At 42.9% G+C, this 26915-nt stretch overlaps 2 protein-coding genes across 2 annotated transcripts; one reads left to right on the top strand and one right to left on the bottom strand.

Moving 5' to 3' along the window:
* Positions 1–2965: 2965 nt before the first annotated feature.
* TMEM263 (transmembrane protein 263) lies at positions 2966–16837 on the top strand. Its single transcript, XM_054167834.1, has 5 exons — positions 2966–3076; positions 6517–6578; positions 7630–7750; positions 11315–11384; positions 16102–16837. Exons 4-5 carry the CDS (start codon positions 11321–11323, stop codon positions 16386–16388), a joined length of 351 nt encoding a protein of 116 aa, XP_054023809.1. The 5' UTR covers positions 2966–3076; positions 6517–6578; positions 7630–7750; positions 11315–11320; the 3' UTR covers positions 16389–16837.
* Positions 16838–21400: 4563 nt separating this feature from the next.
* MTERF2 (mitochondrial transcription termination factor 2) lies at positions 21401–26692 on the bottom strand. The gene is made up of 2 exons (XM_054168114.1): positions 26648–26692; positions 21401–22661 (listed from the first exon to the last, which is right to left on the bottom strand). The coding sequence occupies exon 2, from the start codon at positions 22651–22653 to the stop codon at positions 21457–21459; it is 1197 nt and encodes a 398-aa protein (XP_054024089.1). The 5' UTR covers positions 22654–22661; positions 26648–26692; the 3' UTR covers positions 21401–21456.
* Positions 26693–26915: the final 223 nt, after the last annotated feature.

Here is a 26915-nt window from a genome sequence, read left to right as displayed (position 1 = left end):
AATTTTCTATGATGCATCTGCAGGTAAGATATCACACTTAATTAAGCACATCTCTTCATACGCAATGAAGACTTTATTTACATTTGAGAAAAGGTTGCTGCTCTTTCATACCAACCTGCTCAGTGGCTTCACTGATTAGCCAGTGGCTTTACTATCAAAAAATGCTGGATAATAATCCCCCTCCCTTCTTCCAGCACAGGCTGTCACTCAGGGAACCCAAGGCAGAATAATATTTCTAATTTATTAAAGCACACTTCTTGCCTAATCTTTCTCCTCTACACCACAGGCATGGGTCTGTAACAGGGATGTATTCTCATCTGTGGCATACAAATTAGGAGGTGGCACCCCTTAAGATCCAGCTCTGGCCCTCACCTTTGGTTGCCATACATTATTCTCTCTAGAAATGTACCTGGTTAATAAGCACACACAGCATCTCGTATGCCTTCTTGTGGTGTTCCTCATGCTGTTGGGCAAACAGTCCAGATGCAGTTTGCTGTCCACTCACAAGCATACAGACTTCGCCAGCCTTATGGTCTCCACAGCTTTCACTTTTCACAATGGTTGCCTACAACAGGAAAAATGAAACTGCAAGGCCTAGGAGTTCAGGAGACACATGTCACATTTTAAATTAAGCTCAACACTGCAAGAGAAGGACTCCTTTCAATGCTGTTTCCTAGGTCTACATTGAATCCAACCCAGTGAAACTCCAACCCTGTTTTCTGCAGTTCCTCCCAGCTGCTGCAGCAGTAGAAGTAACCACTGTCATCATAGTGGCAAACAAAATGTATACATTTTGACCTCACTTCAATTATTTTCTGCATCTGTAATCATAGTGCTTTCACAGACAAAAATCTAAAAACCTATAATCTAAAAGAAGGCACCACTCCACAGGGGAAGACTAAGTATTGTTGGCTTGTTTTTTCCAATGGAAAATTGCTGCAAAGCTGCTTCTATGCTATTTACAGTAAAAGAAGGCTATTTCTTTCTCATAAAGACTAAATCCTAAGGGCGCCTTTACTGAATAGACCAACAGCAGACCATCTTTGAGCCTATTTATGAAGGAAATGTTAAAAAATGAAGTAAGAACAAAAATAGTCACAATGACAACACCTCTGCAACCAAAACCTCTTCCTCAGCTGCAGTGTCAGGTTCACAAGGACACAGTTGATTTGTTTTCTGTTGTTTGCATAGATGTCAGACTGAAGTTATTTCAGTTACCATAACTGCCAGTGAGACTCCATCACCAATGACTCTGGTTTTACAAGGCATTTGGCTCTGTTTGCTTGATAAAACACTTGACCTACTGAAGTCCTTCTGTGCTACCCCAAGCCTTTCAGAGTTTGACAGAGATTTTAGTATCTACAATGTCTTTCATTTTCAGTTACTCAGAGGCAAAACATTCCTCCATGCTTCATGCTGTAAAGTTAATTAATTCTATTTCAGAGAAAATATTCAAGCACTCATGCTTTCACCCATTCAGTGCCAGACTAAAGAACATGGCTGATTTTTTTCAGTGGGTCAGGAACATCAAGTCCTTGTTATCAGCAAACCCCTCCAAGGCTGGTAGAGTGTTGCTCTTACAGGTCACACTGATGCTCCTGCAACTGACCAACAACATCTAACTAGGTCTGCATACACTGCGGACAAATCTCTTTCAATTTCTTCTCACACTTGTCTTACTTCCCTCTGCACTAAATCCAGAGGTAGGCTGCTGAAGCTGGGGCCAATAAAGAGCCTGGCAAAGGCTTCTTTAGAGAGATCTCCATGGAAGCACAATGTTCCTTTTTAATTTCCATGTAGGAGCTGAGTTCACGCTTCAGATAGGGACTAATGATTTTGGAGGACTACAGGAAAGATTATCCTTCATACACACCTCTTTGAAGAGAGGAGGGTGGAGCAGCACAACAATCAAGCATGAAGCCAGGTAGAAGAAGTAGGGCAGTATATTGACTTTACAAAGTTTTTAATCTTGTGAAGTATTTCATAGGGTATTTAGTATTCCCGTGCTGCTGAGAGTTCTGTTGCTGAACTCACATTTGAAGTACCTGGAACTTCCTCTCTCCTTTGGACGTCCAATATTTCCTTGCCTAACAAACTTGAAACTCACTATTCGACCCCGAAGATCCTGAGAGATTCACATGGACAGGTCCCAAAGAGGCAGTCAAGTGCCAGAAAACATATCTCTAACCAACTATTCTCACTGGTGTAGTTACCTAGAAAGCTAAGCCCTTAAACCATCATGTGTACAACTTCATTCCTTTACAGATTGAATGTGAGTAGCTCCACTCATTCCAAAATGTCTGGGATAGTGAGTGCAATGTAAATGTTCCTTAAAAAAACCGATTCTTTGGAGTAACGTAATGGTTTTGGCCACCAAGCTGCTACCGTGCTGGGCAGTGCTCCTTGCAGAAGGATACTGCTCCTTGCCTCAGAGAGCTTCTGCTGCCTCCCCTTTCTGCAATGGCATGATCAGGACACTCCAGGCATAATCTCACCCTGACCTCTCAGTCGAGGTGTCACCCAGTCCAACTTAATGCCACGAGCTAAGCTCCTGCACCTTGCAGCATCCTAGCTGTGGCAACACTGTCGCCCCTCTCCTCATCTGCCTTACCGCTACGTGATAGCTGCCACTTCAGTGCCCCGGACCCGCCGTTCACGGGAGGACCCATAACGGCCTTTCAGGGGGCCAGGCCCTGCGTGGCTGGGCCTGCACGGCTCCCCGGTGGAGAAGGATGCCCGTGGGCTTGTGAGGATCGTGAGGGTCAGGCTAGGGCCTGCGTAGGCCCTCGGGAACGGCACGACCCCTTCGATGGGGGCCGGCACAGACGCGTGGCGCCGGAGGAGGAGGCTGGTGGGGTGGGGATGCCGTGGGGCCCCCCAGCGGCCCCGGAGCAGGGAGACAGCGGGAACGGCGGCGCCTGCGCGCCCCCCGGCCGCCGAGGGGGCCGCGCCGCGCCGGGCACCGGGGCGGGGTCTGTGGGCGCCGACGGGGCGGGCGGCGGCGGGCGCCACGTCGGCAGCGAGCAAAGGCGCAGGAGTGAAGTCTGCAGCAGAGTCCGGCAGTGACCGCCGCGCGGTGAGTGAGGGATGAGCTGTTGCTGTGTCTTTGGTACCGCTGTTAGCTGGGGAGCCCGGCGGGCAGGCAGCCACTCTACCTTCCCTTCCTTACTCCCCGCGGAGGAAGGGAAACTTCTGGGGGAGGAGGCGAGAAGGGGCCCGGCGCACCCCGGCGGAGCTACTGGTGGGAGAGGCGGGCCCGCCGCCACCTGCCCCCAGCGCCTCCCGCCGCGCCGGCGGCCCGGGGCAGGCACAGCCCGCCTGCCTTTGTGCTTCCTGCCGCGGCACCAGGGGGGCGTGAGGGAGGGCTGGAGGGCTGGGCCGGCGGTAGGGGCTCTGCCGCGGCCTTGGCTGCCACGTCAGTGCCGCCACCCTACGCCGAGGTGGCCGGCTGTGCCCGTGGACGGCCCGGCGAGGGTGGCGGGCGAGGGTCTCTGTCGCGCCGCCTCCTGAGCTCCGCCGAGGAGGCAGGTAGCTGCGAGGGAAGGACGTAGCGGGGGCTGCGGGTACTTGGGGCCCCACTCTACGAAGAGGTTGAGGGGCCTTGACGAGCCGGAGTTGGCGTCTTCTCGGGGGTGGCTGCCGCCTCCTGCCCTGAGTCGGGAGCCGCGCTCCCCGCGTCCATGGCGGAGCGCCTCCCGCCCACCTGGGAGGGCAGCTGAGGGAGCCCTGCTCGCTTTGGCGTCGGCCTTGACTGGTCTTCTCCGTGAACGTCTTCTTACCAAGAGAAGCTTTGTTTCGGGTTTCCCTGTGTTCTTTTTAAACTTCATTGTGTTCAGATGTTTTCTGAGCTGTTCTTTATTTCATCCATTTCTCTCCAGTCTGGCTTGATGGAGTAGGATCCGAAGTATTTGGGAACAGCTTAGCTTTCTATATTCACCTAGTTTAGGCATTTCTGTGGTGTGGCCTGAAAATAAATGCAAGTTATTTTAGCCATGCAGCTGGTTCTGGTTGTTGTGTGAAGCTCATAGGCGGTCTCTGCGGATGCGATTAAATGCTTCCTCCTGCTTGTTTCACTGGGCTGAAAGCAACTCTGAATCAGGATGTCGCTCTCTAAGGAGGGTAAATACCACACAACCCGCTTCAGTGTGTCCAGAGGAGCTTTGCTTCAGGGTACATGTCTCAGGATAGCTGAAAGGTTGCTTACAGGATAGCTGTATTTAATATGCAAGTACTTGTGTGCATGTCACTTTTAAAACTGCTTAGTAAATGCTATCTAGGCTTCTTCTTCTTTTTTATTTATTATTTTTTTTAGGTGCTTTCTGTTAAGCTGTGGTTAAACATTCAGCAGAGTTGGTGTTGCCTCCCCAGTACAGAACTGGGCTGTGTTGCAAAAATGCAAACCAAAAGGTGGTTCCTTGTCCAGCAAGTGAACAGGTTTAAATGTTAGGCAGGAGGCAAGAATCGTGTAGTGTATGCTTGGGGAAAAGGTTCATTATTTTGGTAGCTGCAGTGGCAAGGGAGTTCAGCTGTTTCACTGATCTGGCTGTTAGGCCCACTTGGGCTGTGTCTTTGTAGGTCTCCTGGAAAAGACCTGAGGTGTGTGTAAAGCTCAGGCTTTCGGAGAGCATTAGAAGAAATGGGGAAGACTCTGCTTTAGAAAGCTGAGCTAGAAGGAGGCAGAGAATGACAGGACTAGTAAAATGGAGCTTCCGTGGCCTTTCTGAAGCTGTGCCCTGCACCTTAATGGAATTTACACTATAACTTAGGGAAACCAGTTTTGGAGGACTACAAAAAGGGAATTTGGGTTCCTGCTGCCTTTCATTTGGTGTCTTGCAAATTCTTGCTTCAGAGAAAACTTGTTCAGATGTTCCCTAGAGCCTCTTCTGGAGGCTGATCTATAACTTAGTTGCCGGCGATGTAGAAATGCTGGATTCTTTCATAGGCAGATACAATGCTGTAGTGTTCTAGGCATAGTTAAGGGTTGGTTCAGGTTTTTCACGTTGTGATGTGTTTTATGATACAGATATGTTGCATTGCATTCCCAGCTGTGTGCTGAACCCTATATGCTGAGGGCCTGTGGTTTGTATTTCTTAGGACAGACTTGGTATCTCTTTTTTTAAGGGTGGGTTTGTAGCCCATCCTGCTATAGGCTTAAAAATAAGCTGCGGTTCACTCCTGGAAACTTCTGGTCAACTTTTCATAGTCTTTCCCTGAAAACTCTTGTCTCTCTTTCTCTGGAACAGGCATGCTTACTTCCAAGCCTGTCTTGCATTGTATATAAATCTCCGTTTGGAACTTGGCTTTTACACAGAGGGCTTTTTGAAATGTCAGCTATGCTTTTGGTTTTTAGCTACATGCTTTCTACGTGCCTGGATTTGTTGTTTTTTAGTTCAGCGCTGTTAGAATTGACTCTTCTTGCAGAAGTTCAGTCAACTGACTCCTTTGCATTAACTAACTGAAAAACTCATTTCCATATTGGCTGTGCTCTGAGGGTTATGTCTGAGAGACCTAACAGAGCACTCTTACCCATAACATGCTACAAGTCCTAATCTGAGAATATAACAGAGATGCTAAAAGTCAGGGGTTGCTTGTGTGACTTGAAGCAGTATCCAGAAAAGCAGCCATGGATGACCTTTTCAGCATCATGTTTATTTCCTTACTTAATTTGGAAAGTTGAGCACTCTCACTGTTCCCAACATTGGTCTCTTAAAGTGTCATCCCTACATTTTTTAACCCTGTGTGTGAAAGAAATCAGGCTCATTTTGAAATCTGCTGCAGCTGCTGAAAGAGGGGAAGGAGAGCCATGCATATAGCAATGGTTTTCTTGTTTTCCATCAGCTCTGTAGCCAAAATTTTAAGTGTATAGCTGGTGGGCAGGAGGAAGATAATTTTTTTTGTGGTGGACTAAGATCAGGCAACTGGTTTGCTTGCAGTTCTGTCAGGTGAATAGTTCCAGCACTGTCTGCTGCCGCGTTTCTGAAGCAGCGTTATGCTGCCAACTGAAATTGGCCCCATCCTTGGATAGTTTCTTTGCTGCCCGCAAATATCTGAGCAGTGGCATTGAAACAAGACAGTTTTTACTGGCTGCTTCTTGGGCCATGTTTGCTGTACTGAAACAGTAGAGCTTTTTGTTTGTGAAGTCAGAAAGACATCAAGAGCATCACCTAAAGCTTGGGAAGTTTCATGCACGCATCTGTAATGGAAAGATAAAATTTTGTACGGATTTCTGATGAAGAACCACAGACTTGTTAAGGAGAGGCTGTGGTCTTGATTACCATGCTGTGTAGAAATCCTCACAGCAGCATATGGAGCAAGTAAAGTTTTCTCCATTGCCCAAGAACATGTCAGAAATCGGTGTGTTGGTGAGATGAATCTCATGAAATTTTGGCATCTTAAGGCCATGCCATTCGTGCTGCTCCCCTGCTGTGGGCCTTTGTATTTGTGATTCCCACCATACACCCATGGCAGGCATGTGCACTATTCTATTCTGCCATTAATCTTTTACTTTTCCTGTAGGTGTATGCAGAGTACTTCTGTGAAAACAACTAACTAGAAATCTTCACAAAGGAGTATATTGGGTGAGAAAGTTTTAATCAGCTTTGATTGTGAATGTTGGTGTGACTGTACCATCGCTTTCAGAACTCCTTAGCATTTTTATTCAAGGTTCTAGAAGAGTGTTAATTTTCTAAATAGTTCTTGAATTAAAAATCCTCTTCTGAACCACTTCGTTCTTTACAACTGTAAAACTTTGAAGCTTCCTATGTGCTTCATACTCTGACAATATGAAAGTGTCTTTTCTTTAAAACCAATTGAAATTTATGCTTTCATTCTTCTTTTTTTTTTAAGTACAAAAATTAATGCACATTTTAATGTATTGTTAAAAAAAGATGAAGCTAGCCCTTCTCTTGGAATGACTAGAACCCTCATAAGCATAGACCAAAAAAACCACCCCAGAAAGTAGTTTACATGTGTCCCTCTTTGAAGTCTCTTCTGAGGTCTGGGTTTGCTTCTGCGTCTTAACCTAACAAAATGCAGAGCTTACCTATTTGTCTGCACAGATGAAGGAGGAAACTGGAGAGTGCCACTGATATGCTGGATGCCTGCTTTATGAATGTCTGTATGAGTTCTGCCAGGACTCACAGAGATCCTGCCTCATTCCATATGAACACTGAATGCAGGTGTTAAATGGAGGATTTTCCCCAGTGACAGAAGACACTGTGAATTTGGCATCACAGGATGAAAATGCAAAGATAGATACATTTGCTTCCTTGCATTTTGCCTGGATTGGTAGTCTGGGGGGTTTGGCCAGCCTTCACACACATTGAAGAAGATTTTGAAAAACATATCAGAAGAGTTCCAAAGTTCAGGCTTCTGATAAATCTTTGCCTCGTTGCATGTGCTTGCCAGTAATAATTGTAACTAATGATTCAGTGCACAGGGAACTTTGAATCTGCAGCCTTCAAGTGAAGTTTCCAAAGTTCCTTTAAGTGTGCCTGAAGGATCTAATTCTCTGCACGAAATTCTTATCCTTGCACTTCCAGGTCTGTGCCTTATGTGTTACCTGAGCTGTAATGTCTGCTGCATCTCCTGAATTTTGCTTTCTTCTTCTATGTGGGGAAATACCTTCAGCAGGGAATGTGAAAAGGAACCTCCCTTAGGATCCACTGCAGCCTGGTGACCAGGGGACTCTATTGCAAAGTGGGATATACGAGCTTGGATCTTAATAGACAAAGGAGACATTGAATTGCAGGTGAGTGCTTTCACCTTGATGGTGTGGTTTTTGCTTTTCTAACTTCCATTTTTTGAGGGGAAAAAATACATACTCCTGCCATTTTCATCTGAATAATGGATGAAGTCATCTGCCAACAAGCAGTTACTCTAGGCCTTTGATCTCCAGTCAACAGAAATACTCACTTTAAATCTTTGGAGGGGAGCCAGGTTTAAGAGACTTCTGTGCATAGTATTTCCTGCTCACCGGGTGTGCTGCACCCTGTTGGGCACACAGGATTTTGGATCATTTTTCAGAGGTTCTTGGGTCTCCCGATGTGCTTAAATTGGCTGCAAGGATGTGTGACACAGCCTGCAACCTAGATATCTCAACATTTTCTGCTCAGGTCCTTTGTTGGATTCTGATCTTGATTGTGTTTCACTGGAGAGCTTCTGTAGAAAATGGAAAGGCCTTGAATTGTGGTTTATTGAGCAGTTGTGTGCCAGATTTTGTTTTGGGTCAAGCTGTGAGCCTTTTCTGACGGTAGAGTGATTCTGCCTGTAGTAGGAGAACAATGGGTAAAACCTAGCACAACCTTGTTAGGCACATCTCTTGCAGCATCCCTGAGGTGCTTCCAGGCACCTCTAGACCCATACTTCATACAAGAGTTTTTCAACTTTCTGATCCACAGACCCCTGCAGCCTCCCTTTTGTGTAGAACAAATTCAAACCTACCAACAGTGACTTACCTCCCTTACCTGCTGTTCTCAGGTCCACATAGCACTTGATGGACTTCCAGGGTCTGGTAGCAGCAGGTTACTGGTACCTGGGTCCATGTAGTTGTGAGAGTGAAGTATTTCTGTGGTTTATAAGGAGTTGTAATTGTGTTTTAATCATTGTGTGTGAGCAATATATTGTGTAATGTTCCTGTCTGCGTCTTAAAAAGTAGCTTGTGGTAAATAAAGAATTCTGCAACCTTCAGGTTCTAGGGAAGATAGGAGGGGAAGGAATGCCTAATCTTTTCTTTAGTGGTGTGATGGTACAAGCTTTGTGTTTGGTCATTTTGATTTTTAATTATTTCTTTTTTTAAATACTTTATTGCTGAACTGGAAACTCTTGTGAAACTCGTCTGCCAGTACATTGATTTGCTCATTTGACTTTGCAGGAACTGCAGGCAAATAGGACAGTGGTCTAACCTAAATATGGAGAGTTGTGAAAGGATCTTTTACCTGTGCTGTTCACTAGTCTTGCTCTGACTCTTTGTTAGACAGGTCTTGTTTTAACAAAATGCTTACACCATGTCTCCTATACTGATCCTCAGTCAGTCACTGGGGCTGTTTCTGCTGTCAGCACTGCTGTGTCCAGTGGAGAATACTGACACTCCTATGGACTCTTGTGACGCTTTCTAGCATTCTGCCATGTTCAGAACTCCAAATCCCCTTTAAACTTGTTGATAACCCCTGACAGTACTTTGTCTTTCCACATGAGATTAAATAGCTTCTGTGTGCTCTTACAAGGAATCATTGAGAGAAGCTTTTTGGAAGCTCAAACAAGCAATTTCATGGGGGTTTCTTTTGGGAGTTGCACGCTATCTAGACACAAATATATTAGCAGTAGTTGTTCTTTATAAAAACTGATTTGTCTTCCTTGAGTCTGCTTTAAAATTGTATGGGGCATTTTTTTCTTTTTCCTTCTTTTTTTTTTTTTATTCCTTTTAAGTAAGACTTGTTAGGTTGTGACTCTCATTTTACTTTTTCTAGGACCTTCTCTAATGCAGTGAATAAACTACTTCCAAATTCTTGGTGATCATCTGTGCTGAACATGTGGTACATTTTGTTCATTGAAACATAGTTGCCTCAGCGTTGTACAGATGTCTTGATCGAACAGTGTCAGGCCCCTCAGTTTCTTACAGCGTCTGCCTTCTCTTATTGTGTGTGATGTTTTTGTTTGGAGTTGGAAAAAAGCAACTTACATGTAACTTACCTAGTGAGGATGGAATCCTTATATCGCTTTCAGCTAGCATTAGATGAATGCAAGGAAATTGTGTAGTACCTGAACCCACTCCTTTCTCTGAACCTGACTGCCCTTGCTTGATCCCTGTGATCAGATGGGTTCTTTTTTCTTCCTTTTTCCCCTCAACTTACTGACCTATGATTGATTCCTTGTTATTTTATTTGATCTCTGTTGAAGTACCTCTTAGCCTGTATGTATTTAGTCATCCATCTTGATGTGCTGATACTCTACTATTGCTTAGCTTCTGTGTTTGTTTCTAGCTTTTGAGAGATACTTGTTCAGCATTGCCATCAAATCAGCCATCCTGGGAGTAAGGCTTTTTGCTGGTTCTCTGCTTCAGGTTCTTGTGTGAAGGTACCTACATTTTCTGAGCTGTGAACTGATACCCATAGTGCTGATTGTAAGGACTCTTTAATATTCAATTGAGGCTTGCTTCACATCCAAAGATCTGTCACTTAGTGTGTGGGTACCAGCTTTTTCTGTGAAGTTTTGACTTCAGCATTATACTGTGAGAGTTTCAGCTGTTGTTTCCCAGGTGAGTCTTCCTACTCTCAAGTTCTGCTGCTGCCTCCTCATCCATTCTTCAGATCTCAGTCACTGCCTTCTCATCCAGAGGTGGTACAGACAAATCTGAGCAAGGCAAGACAGGCCTGATTTTTAATTTAATTTTTTTTTTGTGGTGGTCAGTGATTCCTGGAAGAAATTAAGTGATATAAAGGATTGTATTGCAGGGAGAAGGGAACTGGCAGGAAGAGAGAAGAATGCTGAGTGGTATAATGCAACTCATTTTTCTGTCTCCTTTTCCTGACTGCTTGCTAAGGAGGGAAATCAGGATTGGCAGGAGGGCTCAAAGAACTTCACACTGAGGCACACATTGGTGTGGGAATAAAACAGGAGGAAAACATGGATTACATGTTGGTTTCTTCCCTCTTTTGATTGGAGCTTTTTCCTGGGCTTTCTCTTGATGTTAGGGACTGCTGCTCTAGGAGACAGCTTTGGTGTAAAGACATTTTCTTCCTAAAATGCTTGCATTGGAAAGTTTGTGTGGAGGTAAAGCAGTCTGGTTCTGCCCCTATCACATGCTGTACATGCAGTACTGCTTGGAGTGCATTCATTATGTTTATTCTATCTTGATTTTATGGCATTTATTCAAATTCTACTGCAAGAACTTGTTTCTTTACTACCTTCAAGGTACTTATGGATCTTGTAGGCATGCTGCTGCTGTTTTCCTAGTGCCTACCACCTCTGTGACCACTGGGTTTTGTTACTGTACAACAGTGGCTGTTCTGTTGCCATACTATTTTTCCTCCTGTCTGCTTTTTAGGTTTGAGATGTGCTTGGTGTGGGGTGGCAGCTCTCACCAAACCTGCTGACCTAGTAGAGGGCTCCTTTTTAAAGTAATTTTTGGTTGAAGGGTACAAAATCACAGTCTGATAATAAAGCAGCAGTAGTTTGGCAGGAGCTGCTAGTGTATCTAGTGATGACAAAGAATTTCCTTTTCTGTGGAAATTAAATTGCATGAATTTTGCATTCATGGATTACATGTATGTTTTGCCAGAAAAAATGTACAGCATATGTGAATTTCTTTTTTTAGGCAATAATGAATCAAACAGACAAAAATCAACAGGAAGTCCCATCATGCCTTCATGATGAACCACCAGAAGGTATGTATTGGTTTTCATAATACTAAATAAATCCACAGAATTTCACCAGTATTTGAGATCTGCCTTTAAAAAAAAAAAAGAAAGCTAAATGTTTTTACTTGCTTTAAGCAACAGTAAGCAAAACAACCCTGGGATGAGAGGGGTCTGAATTGTGCATTATCCTGATTAAAATAAGGCCACTTGACAGAACTCAGTAAACAACTGAAGTTTAGAGAAGATGGGTGGATACTGAATTGCAGATTAGTTTCCAGAGATGTGAGTTGGTCCAGCAGGTATTTATTTCTGTTGTTCATTATGTGAGATGGAAAGAGCCCAGCTTTGCTTTTGGAGACCTTGCTGAGTTTGTAGTGCTTGTGACTTCTAAACAAGGTGTTTTTAAAAATGTGGAACTTTATTACTGCTTTGGTAACCCTTTTCTATCATGCAATTAACTGTGGTTCTAGATGTTGACTTAATCTCAGGGTTTCCTAAAAGGAAATGCATGCTTGACTTCATGCAGTGGTATCTTGGTCTCCTGAACCAAATGAATTCTAAATCACTTCTTAGATCTGCAGAGGAAACGCAGTTGCAAATGAGCAGAGTTCTCTTCCAGACTGGGGAATAGCAGGATTAAAGAGTTCTCTTTGCATAATGTCACAGGAATCATACCAGATCAAAAGCTGTTCATAGCATGTAGTTTGTGTTCAGTCTTCTCTTGCTCTAAGACCAATTGTGTTGGATGCAGAGGTTGGTGAGTCCCCATTCTCCTTGGTTCATTTCTAATAGCCCTTTAAAACGGTTTGGTTGTTTTGGTATTGTTTGGTTGGCTTTTCCTCTTTCCTCAATGCTTCACTTGAGCAGCAGTATTATTCACAACCTGTAGCAGAAGAGGTTGAGGTGAATAGCTTACTTTACTAATAGTTGTTAAGGAAAACACAAAGATGAAAAGATGAGAGGAAAGGGAGACAGAGTTTCATGGCACAGTGGCTCCTGAGCTCTACTTGAGCTTGTTACAATACAGTGTGAAGACAAATCTTTGTTGTTAAGCTCTTTAGGAGTTGTCAAGATCACAGAAGCATTTCTGAAAGCAAATGCCAGGTTGAAAACAGTCCTAATGTGCATCCTCTTCAAGACTAATGTTTGTCACTTGCCTTTTAATTTGATTATTTTCTTTGTGTATTTCTTCCTTAAAAGATTGAATTGTGTTTTATACATGCTACGAAGATGTGCAGTGGTCTGACTCATAAGCTACCACCAGTTGTCTGTTGAGGAAGGCAGTGAAACAAATGGGCATTCTTTTTCTTCCCAGAATATTCAGCAGGTTGTCCAATTCAGGACATAGCAGAGTCTGCCCATCACTAGGTATTGCAAAGGGTTTATTTAAAATTTGTGAGCAGTTAAGATTGCTTGTCTTCTGCACAGTATCTTCTTTCTGTATGACAGCAACCAGTTTGAATAAAAAGCCTAAATAGGTGGAGAAGGTTGCTATAGTTGGAGTGGAGTGGAAACACAGTTTGTCATAATGGACACTCCATCCTTGAAGTTTGGTGGTGTGGTTTTGTTTTGGTTTTTTTACTTTTGATTCTGTTTCACATGCACCCTTCAACCCCTAAGGGTCCAGTTAAATTGTTGCAATACTCTTGAAGAACCCTCTTTTAAACCTCATACAAAACCTTCATATATGATGCACTTACAACATCATATAAAGATGGCCAAAAGTGGATGGGAGGCTACCAGTTCAATGTTGGCAAGAAGACTGCCTCTCTGGCCAGGCTGCCAAAAAAAAAAAAGTCCTTAGAGGAAAGGCTTAATTCCAAAAGCAATTTGCAGTTTTTCATAAAGATATAAATACTTCCAGCTTGTCCACATCACACTTGATGAGCTTGGTGCCCAAAGGCTTTGAAAAAATATATATGTACTTGTGCTTTGTGAGTGTGCTTCATTTTCTGCAAATGGTGCTGTCCTTTGCGACCTGTGCTCATTCAAACTTGTTTGATGTTGGTCTCCTTTCAGCAGGAAGCTGGCTGGCTGCAAGGTAGTCTGTTAGAGCCATCCCCCCGAACAGGAAGATTGTGTCATATTCTCATCAGATACAGGGGTGATCTGTTTTAACCTTTGTCTCATACCTGTTAGAAACAAGGAATTTAGGAATGCATATCCTAGAATAGAGATCAACTGGTAATAAAAACTCTTTGCAGGTGAGGGTGTTTACTAGATCTGAAGGACAATGCAAAGAGCATGAAATGGGAATGTGTCAATCATCATTAGAGGTTTCTGATGCACTAGGTCACAATATTTACAATTGCGAAACAGGCTAGATGCCAAAGTAACGTGAGGAAAAGAATGTTAGCATTACTTTTGCTAGTTTCCATCTTTTTTAAGGTGGCTCTGATGGGCCCTTTCTTGCTAGCATCAGGCATGGTTCACTGAAAACAGCTCTTAAAATTCAGTGATAGAACTTTACTCTCATTGACTCTGATACTAATCAGTTAGTTGGAAGTGAAGCACTTTCTGACCAGATGGGATTTTTTGACGAAGCCTGTAAGTCTGGTGACACAAATCCTCTAATAAATAATACCTAGACAGTGGATTTTATATCAGGCTCTATATACTTCTCTCTGTGATTCTTTAAAAGCTTTTTGCATGTAAATTGAAATTCTGATCTCTCTGTGTTTGTGTTGAAAATGCATTCTTTGCTGGAGATGTACAAATTGAAAGCTGCTGGACTAGAATGAACCAGCAAGGGTATTACTTGGCTTTAAGTAGAAAGTGGTCATTGATGTTTCTAGTTTCCATGACACTTGGTTATCTCTATCTTAAGTAAAAGATTTTTTTTGTTTGTTTGTTTGTTCTTGTCAAACTTGTAATAAGTTCTCTTATTGAGATAGCGTGTTCTGAACTATCCCAGACATGCACAAAGGAACCCTGAACTTCACACTTTTTAAATGGATTGTCAGTTCTGGCATAATCAGACTCCTGGGAGGTACGTGAGAAGGTGTTTACTCCATTTTTCATCTTGTAGTGGATGAGTACTGGGAGGTAGCTCTTGAGAACTCTCCTGAATGCAAGCAGTCAGGGCACTGAAGACAAGAGACCTATTCATCTGGTTCTCCTAAGGCATGCTGCAGTGCAGAGTGAATGCATAGAGGTCTCTGGTGGACCTAGATCTGCTTTTTCTTTTCCCCTGCTTCTCTAGACTTACTGCCCTCTTCCAAGCTTGTTTCCCTCGCCTCTTTAGAGGATGTTTGTTTCTTCCCTAGCTCCGCCCACTGTGGTTCCACTTGCTCTTTTCTTGGATCCCACTGGTTTTCTCTAAGAAAGGGAAGTGTATGTTACATCCCATGTGTTATCTACAGATGGCTAGAAAATAGTGAAAAACTGTGTAATTCTTGCCCTACTTGTGCAAATTGGCTGTGTCTTGCCATGGTTCTCTGAAACTAAGTGTTTGGGGTTGGTGAAGAATCGACAAGACTGGATGTGAAAAATGCTTACCTGGGCAGTGTTGTTGTGAAGACCAGCGATTTATTTCTGGAGTTTCACATTGAAAGTACGTTGCAGACAAACATGTGTCAGTGCTACTGATATGTACAGTGGGTGGTATTTTTTTGTGTGCTTAAATCATCTTTCTTGATGATTAGGTGATGCTTATGCAGTAGTAGGGTGTGGAGTTGCCTCTAAAGGGAATTAAGACTGCAAGGTGCCTCTCTCTTTAGGTTTTTTAAGGCTTCATTTAGAAATACAAAGCAATTACTACTGGAGGGCCAAGAGGCTAATTCTGTGTGACTTTACATTAGTAGTTTCTACGGTTTTGATGCTAGTTGTACCATAAATATGAAATAGGAATTGACTTGTGGCAAGAAACTGCAAAATGCAGATTAAACTTTTTTTTAATGTTATGTGGACCACTTACGGTATTTAATGGCCACTGAACTTGGCCCTCTCCCTCCTCCCTTTGGTCCAAATTACACAAAGACATTCATGGAAGAAGATTACATTTACATATGTGATGAAGAAAGTGACTTAGTGAGGAGTTGGCATCAATTTTGTTCTCCTCGTGCTTCTTTTGACTTCTCTGATTGCTCTTGTTTGTAACCTTTCTTAACCCCTGAACACAACCCTTGTAATCACATCTTCAAAATAGTACTAAGGAAAGAAGCAGCTTTGTCTCACAGTGAGCTTTTTTTCAAGGAACAGCTCTTTTTTTAATAAACCTTTGGCTCTTCTTCTCCAGGAAACTTTTTCCAGTCCTTCCTTAAAGATATGAACAACAAGGTCTGCACCTCTGTGAGTTAACTCTTAATATTAGGATTGGGGGAACTCTTACAATTAGGAGGGTGTGTTATCCCCCCCCTCTCCCCCCAGTAATAAAGTCCAGAAATGAGTCAATTGAAGGCTTTTTAATTTGAGACTTCCTAGAGTTTGGGAAAGTAGTGAGGTAGATCAAGGATAGAAGTTGATCACGCAAGACTGGGAGTTACATGGCTTATACTTGTAGGCTCAGCATTGACCTGTGTTCTAGCAAACAGCTTGGAGGTGTGTCTTGCTGCAGCAAAGCAGCTTATTTTTTTGGAACTATGGTGGTGAGTGAGCATCCAAGAAATGTAGCCTGCAGGGCAAGTGTATGTGGTGTGCAGTGGCTGTTAGGCTAGGAAAGAGAGTCCTTATGAAGAATGTTTCTTTTGCAAATGCTGTAAACGTAGCAGTGTAATTGACTTTTCTTGTTTGTTTCCTCCCTTAGGTTCACTAAAAGACCACCCGCAGCAGCAGCCTGGCATGCTTTCTCGCGTGACTGGTGGCCTTTTCAGTGTCACAAAGGGAGCTGTTGGTGCCACGATTGGAGGTGTTGCTTGGATTGGAGGAAAGAGCTTGGAAATTACCAAAACAGCTGTCACGTCTGTGCCTTCGATGGGAGTGGGGCTTGTCAAAGGAAGTGTTTCTGCTGTAGCTGGAGGTGTTACAGCTGTAGGATCTGCTGTGGCAAGTAAAGTGCCTTTAACAGGAAAGAAAAAGGATAAGTCTGACTAAAACAAAAACTGAGACATGCTCGATTCTCCAGAATACTACATCAGAGGCATTAAAATCTGCTAAGATTTGGACCATGAGAAGCCATGTGTCTTAGACACTTTATCTTCTACAGAGTTGTGCAAGTAACTCCATTTCATCTGAAAAGGCCAGAAGCAGCTTGGCTAGCACAGCTCAGGAAGATTTATTAGGACCTAGATTGAAGATTTGTATCTGGTGAAATGTTACACTTGTAACTATAGAAGTGAGTAACTGTATCTGAAGGGATAATATGTATTTGAATATTCATTTACTGTAAGTCTTTTGCAGTTTTGGACTAAAATGTGAACACAAACTTGGTAGTCTCTGCCATACCATCCGTATGACGAGATGCCATTTACTGTTCTCAGTGGTTTCCACATCCTCGTGATAAGGATGCTTCAACTGTGTAACAGCATTGTTGGAGTACCCAAGTAGTTATAAAACTACCTTTGCAGGCAGCCTGTAAACTACTGGTGACTGCATTCTGCTGGTGTGGACTGGAACAAATAGAACTGGAGGTGTGTAGGATTTGGAAATGAGATTGGGAGGTAGAGGTGAGAAAGTTCGACATGATAGAAGCGATCATAAAGAGTAAAATAACTGAATGCCTTATTAGAGGAAAAAAAAACTTTTTTTTTTCTCAACTAGTTGAAGCTGTGTAAAGAACTGTTTTGTTGTTTCAGTGCAGTTCACAGAATGAGCTTTAGACTCTCTTTATGAATCCTGGTCTCTGAAAGATTTGTCAGTTTTTACTGAAAAGAAGATCGCTCCATCTCAGGTGTATTTAATGACATGCATCTCTCTCCTGCAAGTGACAGCTCATTTCTAATAAACTTCTTATAGACACTAGAAAAAGTACTAGCTTAATGCAAACTGGGCTGACATTTGGGGCCATCTAGGACAACTGTCTGACTTGAAAGCAATTCCTTTCATGTAGTTGGAAACCACTGAAGAACTAGCAAAGCTGTTCTCGGCTCCATGGTGCACCAGCTTAGCTTTCTGCTTAAATGCAAGAACTTTTTCACTGCATCTTTCTCCCCCAAAAAAGGGAGCTGAGGCCTTAAAAGAAAAAAAAAAGAAAAAGGTGGGGGGGAGGTGTGGGATAGAAAATGAAAAAGAAACATTCTTGATCCAAGTAAATGGTAACTGACGGATTCCAAAGGTTGATACACCTCGGACAGGAACAGCTGTAGGTCCTCTGCAGTACATAAGGCAAAATGCACTTCTACAGACACAGCTTGAGGTTGCCTCAAAATAGAAGCTGTTGGTGATCTTTTGTGTACTGACTTTGCAAATAATAACCTCTTTGGAAGCCCACAGAAGGAGGCTGTGAATGTTGTGCATGCAGTATTTTCTAAGAACTTGTGTTCCTACAGAGAACTTCTAAGCACGTAAGTTTACTTTTTTCAGTGGCTATGGTTGTACAAGAAGAATATAGAGCAAGACTTTTTTGAAATAGTAAAAAAAAAATAAATTAGAACATATCACTTGTCCAAATCTTAGTTCTGTGTTCCTGGGTGTAAAATACACTACAGTAGTCACTGAGCCATTTGCACTTCCAGTGCGCTCTGAAACAGCTTAGTCCAGTATTGGTACTCACATATGCCAGTAGCATGGGGGTTTGGGATGGAAAGAGTGAACACCCAACAGATGGTGTTACCTGCTCCTTTTGGTAGATGCAGAATAGAATAGAATAAACCAGGTTGGAAGAGACCTTCAAAATCATCGTGTCTAACCCATCATCCCACACCATCTGATCAACCGCACCAGCTACGTAGCTCCGGTCTGCTGCAAAGGTGTGATGAGGTAAGTTATGCAACAAGAGGAAGACCGATTGTGTTTTATAGCCAAAGGTAAATCACATAGATCATAGTATGGTTCAAGGATAACCTTTAGCTCTAGAAATGATCTAGCTTGGATATTGGAGGTAGTTGAGCTGCAGCAAATCAATTGCTATGGGTTTCCTCCCCTGCAGTTTCCAATATAGATGTATCCCTAGAAAGCCACCACTGAACTCCAGAGAGTCACCTGTTTGGAGTACAGTGGCACTTGTGACACTCAACTAAATCCTTCCTAATGGTTTTCTGAAAACACAAATGTTGAACTGGCCATGCCCCTTTTATGGCATTCTTTAATTTTTATACTATTGAACTTGCTGCAAACCAAGTGTGGTCTGAAATAAGCGATGTTAGATCTGTAGAGAGCTGCCAGCACTTCATTATGTTTTGTTCTTAACATATCCTGTAGTTACTACTTCTGCATCTTGTAACAAACACTTTAACATGGCATCTGGTTTTAGTTTTTGGAAAGAGCTTTGTTCTATATCCTGCATATTTCCCACTTATGAAACTTGCTTTTGTCTTGTCTTGTTCTGATTCTGTCCTGACAACGTGCAAAACATTAAATTTTGCTGTTTCAGACATTTGAAAGCTTCCTTAGTTAATTTGTGGAGAAAGGCATGCTTGGGTGTAAATCTTCCCACAGTATCATGCCCCAGACTGTCCTTTATCTGCATCTAAATATTGCCAACCAGCTCCTAACAAAGCCTGTAACTCCACTGGGTAGGCTGTGCATCAAGTCCCTTGTATTAATTTTGTTTTCCCTGGGAGCTGAGGTTTGGGGATACCCACTTTAAAGATTGTAGTGGGCTCAGTGGAATATGAAACTGGAATTTTCAGGGGGAGAGGGATTATTCTTGTGTCTTAGGATTGTTTTTGTGGTGGTTTTATTGTAGTCTCCTTTTCCCAGCCCCCATTTCAAAAGGGGAATATGAAAGCTACTTACCTGACTGCTGTGTAAAGAAAGACTGGTCTACAGGCTTGTATCTGCCAGATTTGCAGTATAAGCTGGCTCATGTTCACTATGAGTGAACAGGAACAGACAAGGAAGCAGATTTCAGGAATACATCTTGGTAACTGGGAGCCTCCCTGTAGTTTTAATTATAAGTGAATCCCTTGAGAAGGGAAATAGGTTCCAAGTATGGAGTTATGAATTAAGGATTGAATGAATTTTGGGTGAATCCCATGAGAAGGGAAATAGGTTCCAAGTATGGAGTTATGAATTAAGGATTGAATGAATTTTGCCCTGCTGGTACAGAAGGAGTCTTCGCTTATGTTTTCCTTTTGAAAGGGGAGGAGGAGAAATTGAAACATTCAGAATGGACAATGTGTAGTAACTCTGGCTGGGGCTCAATTAAGGAAATATGTCACTTTCCTGTTTTGCCTGTTCCCACTGGAGATACTCTATCAAGTTAGGGAGAAAAGCTGTTTCAGGAACTTTAAAAACATACCTGTGGAAAAGTCAAAACTAAATTTTGAAGGAAAACATGTCTTGGTTTACTTTTCATCCTAAACCACTGATGCATTCTGTGGTCCAGCATTACAGACTGTTACAAATAGCTTCAGGGAGCTGAAGTCCCTGTGTGTCTTGAGGGGAAGGATGCTTTTGAATTCAAATAATACTGTGGTCTGCTTAATAGCTGACCATTGCAAGACAGTCAAAAAGTGACAAGGGCAAATTCCTGTGAATTTTTAATAGGGCTATCTTCCCAGTTTCCTCTTAGAACATGATAATGTGTTTCAAAGAGTAGGCAAAGACATGACTTAGTAACACAGCTGACTTTTATTGTGCTAGTGGTACGTGCCCTTTGAATTCTTGCCAGTCGTGTGTGCTCTTACAAGGGTGGTATTTATCCCTGCAGGCTGCTGTCACGTCCACATTTGACCACATGGTGGTGAGTTTAAGACCTTCAGCTGTTGAGAACTTGGCATTGCTCTAACCAGATGTTTCTAGCCCATTCCAAGGTTGCAGTAGATAATGTGGCAGGCTATCTAAAATCATCATCTTGCAGTCCACCCTCTTAACCAGTAATTCAATACCAGCTTTCCTAGGCAATTTAAAACTTCCCCTGAAGAAAAGGAACTCTATGCTTGCTGCCAAAATGGGGTTTAAAAATTACCTTGAATAATGGCCTGAAGTGAGGGGGTTGTGCAACTGTTTCTTCCTCGTGCTGTCAAGAGGGAATGTGTATGGAACACTTGCTTAGGAAAGCCTTTCTGAGAAGTAAAACTGATGATGATCCTAATGCTACTGAGATGATTGTCAAAGATGCTACTGTCTTATGTTGTCATTTCCCATCCCATAAATGAAAATGAATAAAATCCCCTGAGAACTTAAACACAGACAGTTACTATTTTGAAAGCCAGCACTTGTCAACAATTACCATACAGTGTTATCTGAGAAGCAATATCGCCCATATATTTAGAAACTCTGGCAGCTGTTTGCAAATCTGGTAGTCATTTTTAATCACCAGTGGTTTACAGACTAGAGTTTTGTTACATCTAATATAAAAGCATGACTTTTTCCTTTCTCATACAGTCATCTCGAGCTCACTTGGATCTCAACCTGAGCCTCAACAGCAAAGAAGAAATTGAGAACTAGACAGTAGCGCTAGAAGTATTTCCTCCTGTTCCAAACCTCTTGCAAAAGCAGTGAATTTTGAAGTCTCAGAAATGTAAAGGAGGTTGTCTTGTAGTTTCTTTGCATTATGGTTGTACACAAACATACTAGGGTCTCACTGTAGCAGTCACTAAATAAAAAATATTTTCCTCTGCACTCTAGCTAGGTTTTCCTATGCAAGAAGTCAATCAAGTCTGCAGATTGGGATACAGGAGCTTTTGGAGCTGCTCATAGCAGCAATAATGGATGGAACTCCAAGAGTCTCCAGAAGTCAGTGCACCAGTGCGTTGATGAACACTGCTGGAAAAATCACTCCCCTTTTCTCAAGAGAATGAATGTGCTAACTACCACAGCAGTTAATGCCCTGTTAGATAAGGAAAAGTAACAGAAGCAAAAAGAGAAAAGTGAGGTACTCCCTGGAGAAAAAAAGGTGACCTTAATCACAAGCAGGTTACTTGAAAGCATTAGAAAGCTACAATTGCATAATGACATTATGCCTAAGACCCACCCCAGGACAAAGTACAGTTCTCAGCCAACATCACCTTTTCTCTTTTGATATTTTTCTTTTGCCTAACAAAGTACAGCATTTAACTTAATCTTCAATGTGTATAGGAGCCACGGGATTAAAAATTGGTCTCTCCTCCTTTGATTGTATCTTACCGTAGCTGACTTCAAACTCTTTCTTGGTACCATTCAAGCTTTCTAGATTTCCACTCTTTACATCATAACCCAAAGCAGAGAGCTTTTTAATTCGGTACTGAACAATTTGTGTTGTCAGCTCTAGCACCATTGGTGTCTCTCTAATCTGTTCCACAGAAATTCCTTCCTTCAGTAGTCCTTCAAATCTTTCTTCCAAAACTGGAACCGAATAGTAGAGGAGGGCTGGGCATTTCAGCACGAGCTCTTTGAATTCTTCATCGCTGCACTTAAAGACATTTTTGGAAAAAAGCATACTCTTCTCCATAGCAGTTGGACTAAGTTGAAAGATAAAACCTTTAAGTTTGGATAGCAGCTGCAGAACCTCTTTGTCAGTGAAACTATTCTTTTGGAGAAACTCCAAGTTCTCCTGGATTGTGGTGGAGGTGTGTAATAAAATAAACGGGTTTTGGCTCAACAGCTTCAGGATCCAGATCTTCATATTTGCATCAGAACCCCCTAAATTCAAATAATGGTTTTGTAATGTCTCTATCACGTTTTTGTTTTTCTCAACAGGATTGTGGAAAATATTGGGTGCACTTGTCAAGAATCTGGTGATTATATTATTCTTAAGTCCCAACTCTTGAAAAAACAGTATGTTTGCCTTCTGGTTCTCATGATATTTAGTAGTAAAAAAGGACTCTGGAAATTGTTCTATTAATGTAATCAGCTGTTTTTCATTCTGGCATACCAACTGCCACAGAGCTCTTTGAGAGTTTACCTCTGCAGGGGTGTGCAGAACCGCCTCTGGACAGCGTTCTAAGATGCTGGCTACAGCGGCCTCATCCGCTCCCATTTCTTGCAAGATGCCAGCAATTTCTTTCACGTAGGCCACATCCTGGAGAAGGACCCATTCCTTCAGTCTGCGGATTTTCTTAATGTCAACTGACAATCTGTAGAGACTCTCAACAGTTTGTTTATTTTCCTCTCTTGATTTTGTATCAGTTGTGTAAGTGGAATGCATTAGGAAGCTTCTGTTTGCTGCTTCATGCCACACCGATGAAAAATTCAGTCCGGGGTTACAGCACTGAGATCTTGCCAGCAGAAGAATAAATGCATCTCTTGCACTGTGAGTGACTCCTCTCAACATCATGGACAGCCCTGTAGAGAAAGAACAACTGTAAGAAAACACATTTAAGGCACAAATTAATACTCAAGAGATGTTCATATTTAGACTGAGCTGGTATAAGAAATTGCTCTCAACAGTGTTTTTCATTATTCATTATCAGCTCTCATGTGAGAGTGAGGCAAAAAAACCACCACCACCCCTTTTGAAAGGTTAATGCTCTGATGGATACCTCACTGCAACAGCAGCATGTGGAGGTAAGAGACTTGATGTGGGGGCAGCACTCTCCCTATAAATGCAGTCATAGAAAGGTCAAACTTGGCTGCTTCCTGCTGCTAAAATTGTTACTACATCAAACCTTGCTCACACTATACTAGAGAGGTGTTTCATGCAATTAAATTAGACATGATGCTACTGAATGAATTTTTCAAAAGCAGCTTAACTGTCTTTCTCAATGTATGGAGCATGATTTTTTCATTCATGTGTCAGAGACCCTCCCCAGTGCTCCCCTCAGCAGCACCTCATAGCCTTCCTATGTTTTGAAATTACTCTTGTTATAATTAAGAAAAATCATTGAAACTTTGTGTGTTTTTCACTAGCTGAGTCAGTTAATTGGGTTCTGAATAAGCACATTGGTGATCTGGGGGAGGAAGTAAGTAGGGTGTAGTATCTTCAGGCTTTCATTTGCCTCTTCCAGTATGTACTTTGCTACAGCTGCCCTTTGCACCAACACCTTTTTTTTCTGTCTCCAGGTCACTCCTGTCATTGCAACTAACTCCCCAGCAGGCAGAGTTCCTGGGGAATAGGTGCTTGGCTGTGCTGGGGTTGCACAGCAACCACAGGGTAGTTTGGCTAACCCTATCCCAAACTTTTGAGAAAAGTTCCTGTGTCAGGTATTGCCAATAGGACATGCGCTGCCACCTGCTCTGCAGTGGCCAAAGTACCTTTCACCAGTGTATCTTTAACTTCCTAACCTGGGTTTTTGTGACAAGCTTTTGGAAGCACAGAGCGTGACAGGGCAAACCGCTGGTCTGTGAAACACTTGCACAAACTGCTGCCACTAGCATGCTTTAAAATGCTGAAATTGAAAAGAAAGACACCATTTTAGCATTTGAAAATTCTGTTTCCACAGTTGCTTTCATCTCCCCCAGGGTGAAGAATGCTTCAAAAAGTACCTACATGAGCACCCAGCTGAATTCTTTTCCCTTATTTTTAGGAGAGAAAAGGCTGTTAAAATCGTGCAGTCTAATCTCCTGCACATCAGACCAAGAAGTCTATTGCAGCAACAGTTTTACAAGACCTCTAGAATCTTCTTTCTAGCCCATCTTTTAAGAAAGATGGTTTGTTCAGAGTACTGAAGTGACAGAGCCTCCAGCTAGTTGATAGGTAAGGTCAACTATTTTCCAAAGGTAAAATATTTTGTTTTCAAGAAAGTGTACCTTTGCTTTTAAGATGGTGTTTTTCAGCTTCTAAAAGCTGGACTCTCTTTATGCTACTGTATCATAAACTGACAGAATAAGACATAATTTCCTGTATGCAAACTAATGTCACTAGCAGAAGCTGTTTATCAGTAACATGGGGGTTTTTGTGGTAGAGGTTTGATACTGCCTGCTGAAGCTGCTTGTGTCAGAGCCCTAAGGCTAAAGATTTTATCTTCATAAACTGGTTTGATAAGTGCTGTCCAGCAAGCTCCACCACAGAACAGCAACCTTTCCCAAGCCTTGAAAGCACTGTAAGTGTAGGTTAAGTCACAGACTTTTCATGTGCTGACCTTTCTGTGTTCTGAAAAATTGACTGCCTCACAAGGACTGCAAACTAAAGCCGCTCATCCACAAGGAGTGACACAACTGCCTGTGTTTACGTACTCTGAGTAATTCTATTGAATTTGGTGGGTCCAGTCAGAGTTAGTAAATCTCTGAAGGATCAGACCTTTCTTCATTAATGCTCCCACTCTGCTGGAAACTGCCAGCAAGATAAAGCACTGTTAAAATTGTTTTGGGATGTCAGATGATGCTTCCAAAGTACAAACTGGAAAAATAAGTAACCATGACTTTTACTTCAATGTGTAATCCTGCTGCTAAACAAAATTGCCTTGTGAGTAATGCATTCACTTAAAATACAATCACTTTATCTATTGCAGAGCTTTAAAAAATTCTGGTATTGTAAGTTGTGCTCTTCCAAGATCTGACAAGAAAACAACTGGTATGTTCACTTAAAAGAAACTTTGTATTGTCTGAAAATATTTGACACCACTATTTTTTCCTTAGTGAGGATCATCTATGCAGGAATACATAATACTATGAAAGGAAGGAATACTTAATTGGCTAAACCCCATCTGACTGGGGTACTAAGGAGCTCTTGTAAAGCACTAAGCAAAATATAGCATGTAAAGTAAGATCAGTGAATTTTAATGTTAGGGTGTTCTGTAGAAACTGAGATTAAGAGTCCATAGGTGACAGTACTGCATTTCCAGGGTATGTAACCCATTCAAAAAGTTCAGACTTCTCTTAAAGCTTATGCTGGACTACTGTGCTAACATGCAGGATCCAAACAGAATTTTTTACATATGTATATTGCTGTGGGGATTATGAATCAATTAAGAAAAAAACCCAGCCAACTTGGACTTTTGCTCTCGCTGCTAGCAGCATCCTCTTGTCACCAGGTGTTGTAACAGCAGTAAAAAAGTGAACTAATGCCCTACCTAGAAGTTATCTGGGATCCTGCTTGCTAGCACACTCACAGTGATCTGTGTCTACAGAGTAAAGGTGTTATAAGTTTCATTATGTACTGAGACCCCTATCTATCCTCTATAGGAAATGGATGCTAGGATCAACTGTCTGATTTATCCCTCATTTCATTCAGAAATGTTTAATTTCTCTGTGTGTATTTTGAGACTCAGATCTCATTTAAAAAAAAAATAGCAAATCAATCTTCTTGCTCATGTATTTTTCACAAAGTCTTTCACTAAAGAGAGCAACAGTATGGCTACTACTGCATGCTCATCGCTGCCATTCTCATTACAGCAAACCTCTGCCACATCTTGGTAGACCGGAGAGAATTAAACTATCAAGTACCTATATGGGATGAACAATGAAGAGTAGCTATCTGTCTAGAAGAGCACAGTGGAGACAGGAATGAAATAGATTGTGAAGAAATCTGGAGCAGCTTTGTTGGTTAACGCATAGTAGAGTAAGCATTTGCACTGCTGCACTTCTGAAAAATGAATCCCTGCTTTTCATCAGTCACGGAAATGAGGTAAAGAGGGATTAGAAAAATAAACTAGACAAACATAAAGCTTTCCAAGGGGTGGGGGGAGTGGAAAAGACTATCCTAGCATAATCCAGGTTGGTGTCTAAGAGCTCAAAGCAGGGTCTGCAATGAGCTAAGATCAGGCTGCTCTTCCCTGTCAGGTCTTGAAAACTGCCATGGAAGCATAGCACTAAAACTAAGCTGAAGGTCACCAAGTAAGGCGGTTTTAGTACAGGGAAATCACCAAGTTCTCAATCACAGCCTGGCTCCCTCGACGGTCCGTACCCGCACACCCCTTCCTCTCCCTCGGGACTCCACTTGGGGGTGCAAGTGAAGGTTTACTGGCTGGCAGCCAGCACTGGAGCTGAGGGCGGGCAGCGCTCCCGCACGGAGCCCGGAGCCTCGCTACCCGGTTTGTGCCGCTACTGCCAACGTCACCCGCAGGAACGTCACTCGCACCCAAGGGTTCCCTTCCCAACCACGCATCGTTTGAAAAGCAAGCAGCTTCTCTTTATGCGCCTCGCCCCATTTATCTCCAGGCCGTCACTGTTATGACACGGCCGCGTCTGTCGTCAAAGCACGGGAGGCCAAATGTAACGTCATCCAGGCCGCTAACGGCGGCGTGGCGGCTGAGGGCCGCTTCAAGGCTTCCCTCACCCGCCAGTGCTCGGCCGAGCCGGGCTGCCGACGAGGTGCCTGTCGCCCCAGACCCCTGGCCCGGCGGCTGGTGTGAAAGCAGCCGGGGCCGACCCACCCAGCTGCTGCGCCTGACCTGGCTCTCGGCCGTGGAGCGCTGCGCCGCCGCGCTGGTTCCTACCACTGGCGCCACCCGGGGGTGGAGGGGGTGAGGAAGGATGTACCATGTGGCGGCCGCGGCGGGGAACAGAGTGGCACCGAAGGGCATAGAGTCGTTTAGGTTGGAAAAGACCTTTAAGATCATCGAGCCCAACTGTGCGGTTATGAAGTCTGAGTGTGCAGCAGATAAGCACTTTTTTACCCTACAGATGTGAATCTGCAGTGATTCACTTATTGATGCATTC

Source organism: Dryobates pubescens, chromosome 15 (genome assembly GCF_014839835.1).
Source record: "Dryobates pubescens isolate bDryPub1 chromosome 15, bDryPub1.pri, whole genome shotgun sequence".
NCBI classification, from domain to species: Eukaryota; Metazoa; Chordata; class Aves; order Piciformes; family Picidae; genus Dryobates; species Dryobates pubescens.
Note: the sequence above shows the minus strand (reverse complement) of the source record. Positions and strands in the feature narration are given on the sequence as shown.